Source organism: Triticum urartu, chromosome 5A (genome assembly GCF_056163025.1).
Source record: "Triticum urartu cultivar PI428250 chromosome 5A, HENAU_Tu73, whole genome shotgun sequence".
Taxonomy (NCBI): domain Eukaryota; kingdom Viridiplantae; phylum Streptophyta; class Magnoliopsida; order Poales; family Poaceae; genus Triticum; species Triticum urartu.
In genome coordinates, this window is record NC_141877.1 from 92,882,934 (window position 1) to 92,889,703 (window position 6,770).

Genomic DNA, 6,770 nt, shown 5'->3' on the forward strand with positions numbered 1-6,770 from the left:
TGCCCATCTCTTCCTTGCTTGCTCCCTCCTTGCTCCAGTGCTTGCAGTGCCTCCGATGGCGCCTCAAAGGAAGTTCTCTGCTGCCGAGAAGGGGAAGGCCCCTCGCAAGGGCCCTGGTTCCCCGGTGCCCAAGCGCGGTCGCGGCCGCCTGCGCAAGCACGCTGCGACCCCCGCTACGGCCCACCGTCGAGGCGGCGCCACGGCACGCGGAGGGTGCCATCCCAACCGTGGCGGTCTAGCTGACGGGGGGAGGTGCGCGATGGCGGCGAGGCCTCCCCGCCCGCGCTTCCATGCAGCGGAGGCGTCGCCGGAGTTTGTTGTTTGGTCAGAAAACCCGGCCGGCAACTGGCTCCAGCTTCCGTGCTTCTTTGTCGATGAGCTGCCGGCCCCTGGGCCAGGGGGCTCTAGTTGCAGGCGGATGGTTGCTGTAGCAAGGCCTCCTGGGTCGCGGTCGAGACTTCTGCCGCGGGCAACATAGCCCTGGCCGCGGCTGGCAGACGTTCGCCCGCGCGCGCGGCCTGGGCAGGCGGTGCACGCTCCACTTCAAGTATGATGGTAGGTCGACCCTCTTCATGAGGGTGTTCAGGGAAGATGGCCGCCGCGCCGGGTGCTGCTCCGAGACAAACGACGGTGAGGGGGTGCTTGGCCTCGGCGATGGCCATGACGAGGGCGAGGGCGAGCCTGCCCTCAGCGGTGACCGCATCTCCTCCAGTTACAGCGGCTCTCCCTCCTGCGACAGCTCCAGCAGCAGTGGCTACGATCAGCCACCGCGCTCGCTTCGAAGGAGGCAGCGGGTCATCTCATCGCCGCGCCTCCGTGAAGCGCGAGGAGGGGTCCGGCTAGGCTTGGGCGTCGCTAAGGGCCTGCCCCCGCAGATTGTTGAAACATCGCTTTGTTTGGTTTTTCCCTTTCCCTGCACCAGAAAATGAAACCAGTATGGGCCCAGAGGGGCGTGTATCGAACTATGGTTCTTGGTTAATGCAACATGCGAGTTATTCCCATGCCATGCGGTTATTTTGCGAAGAGATAACCTAACCTGGCGTGTTTGGGACGCCCCTTCCTTCACGAGATATCTGCGTTTGCTTAGGAACTGCAAAATTTTGTTAGGGGTGCGCTAGGGGATTTTTCCGTTTACCCGAACCTTGACTTAGCGCTTTGCATCGAGGTACCCGAGGGGCACGGATTTAGGAGAGTTGCGCCTGCTTCCAGGCTCAAACGAGGGTGACTCGCGAGAAGGCAGAGAGAAGGGAAAGCTCGTGAGGGCAGCTGCCTGCCTAGCCCCCTCGTGAGGTATGCGAGAGAGAGATCACGAGTAAACCAGAGCCGAAAAAACGCGGTAAAAGGCGAAGGAACCAAATCAGCAAGGAACGCCAAAGGCAAACTCGATTAAGGAAAAGCAAGCCAACTACGGAAAGCAAATGAAAAGCCGCGTCCGGCACCTAATCTAGTCTTCGAGTCTTCTCACCAGCGCGGAGCTAAGTGCTGTCCACTAGGCGTGGGAGGGAGCCCCAGGGCCTGAGGCCGGCGCTCCTGAGACTCCGGGGTGCGTACAGCCCCAACTCATTATTACGTGAGAGTGTCACGGGCGGCGATTCTTCACAGGCACCGGGCCTTGCTTCACAGGCTCTGGGCCTTGCTTCTCAGGCTCTGGGCCTTGCTTCTCAGGCTCTGGGCCTTGCTTCTCATGATCTGGGCCTTGCTTCTCAGGCTCTGGGCCTTGCTTCATGGGTAGAACTTCCGGAGGTGCTGGATGTTCCAAGCATTTTGGATGGGTGTCCCCTCTTGCGTCTCTAAGCACACGGCGCCAGGCCTAGCGATGTGAACGACCCTAAACGGGCCCTCCCACATGGGTGAGAGCTTGTGCAAGCCTTCCCTGGAAAGGACCCGCCTCAGGACCATGTCACCCATCTCGAGCGTCCTGTAGCGAATGTTGTGGCAGTGGTAGCGCCGCAGCACTTGCTGGTACTTTGCCGCCCTTAATGCACCCTCGCGACGTCGTTCCTCCCCCAGCATGAGATCCATCCCCCGCATGGCGTCCTTCTGCATTTCGTCAAACGCCAGGACCCGTGCGGAGCGATGCCTGACCTCGTGAGGGAGGACTGCTTCAGCTCCGTAGATGAGGAAGAATGGAGTCTCGCCCGTTGGCTTGGTGGCGGTGGTGCGGATGGACCACAACACGGACTGGAGCTCATCGTGCCAGCCCCTGCCGCAGGCCTCCAGCTTCTTCTTGAAGGTCCTGGTCTTGAGGCCCCTTAGTACCTCTGCGTTGGCGCGCTCAGCCTGACCATTGCTCCTGGGGTGGGCTACCGAAGCGTATCAGATCTGCGTTCCAAGGTTAGCACAGTAGGTTTTAAAGAGGTTACTAGTGAACCGCGAGACGTTATCTGTGATGATGCGGTTGGGGACCCCGAAGCGGCTCATGAGGCCCTTGATGAACTTGACGGCAGAGCCGGCTGGAATGGTTCGGACGGCTTCCACCTCTGCCCACTTAGTGAACTTATCGATGGCGACGTAGAGATAGCGGTAGCCCCCTGGCGCTCGTGGGAATGGGCCTAGGATGTCCAGCCCCCAGACCATGAACGTCCACATGAGTGGGATGGTTTGGAGGCCCTGAGCAGGCTGATGGATTTGCTTGGCGTGGAATTGGCAAGCTTCACAGGACTTCACCAGCCCGACTGCATAGTTAAGTGCTATAGGCCAATAGAATCCGCTGCGGAAGGCCTTGCCGACGAGGGTCCGTGATGACGAGTGATGTCCACAATCCCCGCCATGTATGTCAGTCAGCAGCTCCCTCCCTTGATCACTGGAGATGCAGCGCAGCGTGACATCGTTCCGTTGTTTCCTGTACAATTCGCCGTCTTGAATGCAGTATGTCATGGCCTGTCGGGACACGCGCTCCGTGTCCTCTTCTTTCTCCGGAAGTGTCCCGTGCATCAGGTACTCCCTGAACTCCTTGGTCCAGCACTCCCCCTGGGGCTCGAGCGCCAAGAGCAGCCGAGCTCCTGAGGTCGGGCCGCAATCTGGGGCTCCCAAGACCGGGGGCTGAGCGAGCTCTTCCCGAGGCTGAGTCGTGCTTGGAAGAGGCGGCGTAGCTGACGTCTTGAAGAGCCGCTCTTCGAAGACGCCGGGCTCCTGCGGTTGCCGCTTGGATGCTCTCTTGGCGATGTCGCCGGCTTCCTTTTTGGTGCCCCGGGGCACGTGCTGCAGCTCCAAGCCTGCGAACTGCTTCTCCATTTTGTGCACCTCAGCAAGGTAGGCCTCCATGTGCTCGTCCTTTGGCTCGTACACTTTGTTGGAGAAGTTGACGAGGAGCTGCGAATCGCCCTTGATGGTAAGGCGTCTCACCCCCATAGCCGGCGCAACCTTTAGGCCGGCTATGAGGCCCTCGTATTCTACGATATTGTTAGAGACCTTCTCGCCGTGCTGAGAGCAGAGCTGCACGTCATAGCAAAGCTTGTCCTGGGTGGGCGAGATGAGCACTACTCCAGCCCCCGCGCCCTGGTGTGCAAAGGCGCCGTCAAAATACATGACCCAGTCTTCTGGCGCCTCGCTTCCTGGGGAAGTGGACCGGTCTTCTCCGTCCTCAAGAGCAGGGGCATTTGTCCATTCTGCCACAAAGTCAGCAAGCGCGGATCCCTTGATGACCCTGGTGGTGCTAAACTCCAGCTGAAATGCTTGCAGCTCGATGTTCCATTCAGCGACCCTTCCGGCTGAGTTTGGGCTCCTGAGTATCCTTTCCAACGGGTAAGACGAGACAATCTTGATGGGGTGCCCCTGGAAGTAGTGTCGCAGCTTGCGCGAGGCTACCAAAAGTGCGAGCAGGAGCTTCTGCGGAATGGGGTAGCGCGCCCTCGCGTCCCGCAGTATAGTGCTGACGAAGTATACTGGGTGCTCAACGAGGGCCGGTACACGGTTGAGTCTCGAGTCCCGCGTAGGTCGCGGCATATCCTGAAGTGATGGGTCTCCTGAGACATGACTGCCCTCGGGAGCCTTCGCGATGTTGCTCTGCTGAGCTAGGTCTTCCGCCACTGATGGCTTCACTGCACCTCTCCGGCCCGGTGCTGTATCAGTTCTACCCTTATCTTGACGCTCTTCCCGAACCGCCACCAACGCCGCGCTGGCAGAGTATGGGGTGGTGGCAAGGTAGAGCAAGAGAGGCTCGAGAGGCCGTGGTGCCACCATCACCGGGGGGCTGGTGAGGTATTTCTTGAGGTCTCGGAAGGCCTGGTCGGCCTCCGGGGTCCACTCGAAGGGGCCTTTCTTCTTCATTAGCTTAAAAAGGGCAAGGCGCGCTCGCCCAGCTTAGAGATGACACACCCTAACACGGTTACCCATCCTGCCAGTTTTTGCATCTCCTTGAGGGTCTGCAGTGGGCTCATGTCTTCGATGGCCTTGATCTTTTCCGGGTTCGCCTCGATCCCTCTGTGGGATAGGAGAAACCCTAGAAACTTGCCGGATGGGACGCCAAACACACACTTTTCCGGGTTAAGCCTCAAGTCACTTGGCGCAAGCTCTCAAAGGTCTCCTCCAAGTCTTGAATCAACATCCTCGCCTCGCGAGATTTAACCACTATGTCATCGACGTAGGCCTTTGTGTTCCTGCCGAACTGCCGCCCCAAGGCGATGTGCATCAGCCGTGAAAGGTTGCGCCCGCATTGCAAAGGCCGAAAGGCATGAAGGTGTAGCAGTACACCCCACACAGTGTCAAGAAGGCCGTCTTCTCCACATCCTCCACCGCCATCTTAATCTGATGGTATCCAGAGAACGCATCCAAGAAACACAGCAGGTCGCACTCGGTAGTGGAGTCGACGATTTGATCGATGCGCGGAAGGGGGAACGGGTCTTGGGGGCAGGCCTTGTTTAGGTTGGTGAAGTCGACGCACATCTGTTCCTTCCCGCTGTCGGTGTCAAAACCGGCAGATCTCGGGTAGGGGGTCCCGAACTGTGCGTCTAGACCGGATGGTAACAGGAGGCAAGGGACACGAAGTTTTACCCAGGTTCGGGCCCTCTCGATGGAGGTAAAACCCTATGTCCTGCTTGATTAATATTGATGATATGGGTAGTACAAGAGTAGATCTACCACGAGATCGGAGAGGCTAAACCCTAGAAGCTAGCCTATGGTATGATTGTTGTTGTGTATGTTGCCCTACGGACTAAAACCCTCCGGTTTATATAGACACCGGAGAGGGTTAGGGTTACACAAAGTCGGTTACAATGGTAGGAGATCTGCATATCTGTATCACCAAGCTTGCCTTCCACGCCAAGGAAAGTCCCTTCGGGACACGGGACGAAGTCTTCAATCTTGTATCTTCATAGTCCAGGAGTCCGGCTGAAGGTATGGTCCGGCCATCCGGACACCCCCTAATCCAGGACTCCCTCAGTAGCCCCTGAACCAGGCTTCAATGACGACGAGTCCGGCGCAGATTGTCTTCGGCATTGCAAGGCGGGTTCCTCCTCCAAGTACTTCATAGAAGATTTTGAACACAAAGATAGTGTCCGTCTCTGCAAAATAAGTTTCCACATATTGCCATAGAGAGAATAATATTTACACAAATCTAATCTGCTGACGTATTCCGTAGTGTGACACACCACGGCCAAGCCTTTATCCGAGTCGTTTCATTATCCCACCTCAGCGCGCCATGTGAGGCAGTTTCCTTGGCACGTCTTGTTAAAGCAGAGATCGTGTCCCCATATTCCGGGATTCTCATCAATACGGGCGTGGGTAACCCAACCACGCCATTGATTACGGCGCTTGGAGATAAGCGAGTTTTACTAGGCTGGTGGGGACACATAGTTGCGTCCACCCATATAAGGGGATAAGGATCCACCTTTTCACCTACGCCTTCTTCCTCCCTTGCTTATCCATTCTCGCACACTCGAGCTCCAGCACCCAAGTCCGCACTCCCCACCTCAACCTTCTCCAGCCATGTCCGGAGCGGGAGGCAAGTGGATGGTCTCCTCCGTCACGGAGGGACACATCAAAAAACTGAGGAAGGCCGGATACTTGTCTAACGACATTGCGTACCGGCTTCCCGAAAAGGGGCAGCTCATCCCCACCCCTAGGCCCCATGAGAGGGTGGTGTTCCTCCCCCATTTCCTCTGCGGACTGGGCTTCCCTCTTCACCCATTTGTCCGGGGGCTCATGTTCTACTATGGCCTGGATTTCCACGATCTGGCCCCGAACTTTGTCCTCAACATCTCGGCATTTATCATCGTGTGCGAGGCTTTCCTCCACATCCTCCCCCATTTCGGCCTATGGCTCAAGACTTTCAATGTCAAGCCGAAGGTGGTGCGCGGCAACCAGGCGGAGTGCGGAGGCGCCATGGTGGGCAAGATGGCCAACGTCTTATGGCTCGAGGGCTCCTTTGTGGAGACCCTGAAGGGGTGGCAATCGGGGTGGTTTTACATCACCGAGCCGCGCGACCCCGAATGGGTCGCAGTCCCCGAGTTTCGATCCGGACCCCCTACGTGGCTCACCTCCTGGAAGGAGACGGGCCTGTCGTGGGGTAAAAAAGGAGAGCTGACCGGACTCCAAACATGCGTCCAAACCCTGGTGGACAAGAAGCTCAAACTTGTCAACGTAGTCCAGGTTATGCTCATCCGCCTGATCCTCCCGTGTCAACAACGGGCTTTCAACCTGTGGGAGTTCGACCCGGCGCGGCACCAAACTCTGAGCAGGCTCTTCGACACGACATACGAAGATGCCTGGAAGGTGCTTTTCAAGGGCACCGAGGCCCCCGCATCTGCTACCGAGGATCGCGGATTCAGTAC

General features: G+C 57.9%; 1 protein-coding gene across 1 annotated transcript; it reads right to left on the reverse strand.

Annotated features, from left to right (window-relative positions):
- Nucleotides 1-2,275: 2,275 nt before the first annotated feature.
- On the reverse strand, nt 2,276-3,264 carry LOC147970440 (uncharacterized). Its single transcript, XM_087523437.1, has 2 exons — nt 2,658-3,264; nt 2,276-2,322 (listed from the first exon to the last, which is right to left on the reverse strand). The coding sequence occupies exons 1-2, from the start codon at nt 3,262-3,264 to the stop codon at nt 2,276-2,278; spliced, it is 654 nt and encodes a 217-aa protein (XP_087379563.1).
- Between the last annotated feature and the right edge of the window lie 3,506 nt (nt 3,265-6,770).

Coding starts and splice junctions, on each gene's coding strand:
- LOC147970440 (XM_087523437.1), bottom strand. CDS start 3,264: ATGGAGGCCTACCTTGCTGAGGTGCACAAAATGGAGAAGCAGTTCGCA. Junction 2,323..2,657: donor AGTCGGGCTGGTGAAGTCCT/GTGAAGCTTGCC, acceptor CTTGGAACGCAG/ATCTGATACGCTTCGGTAGC.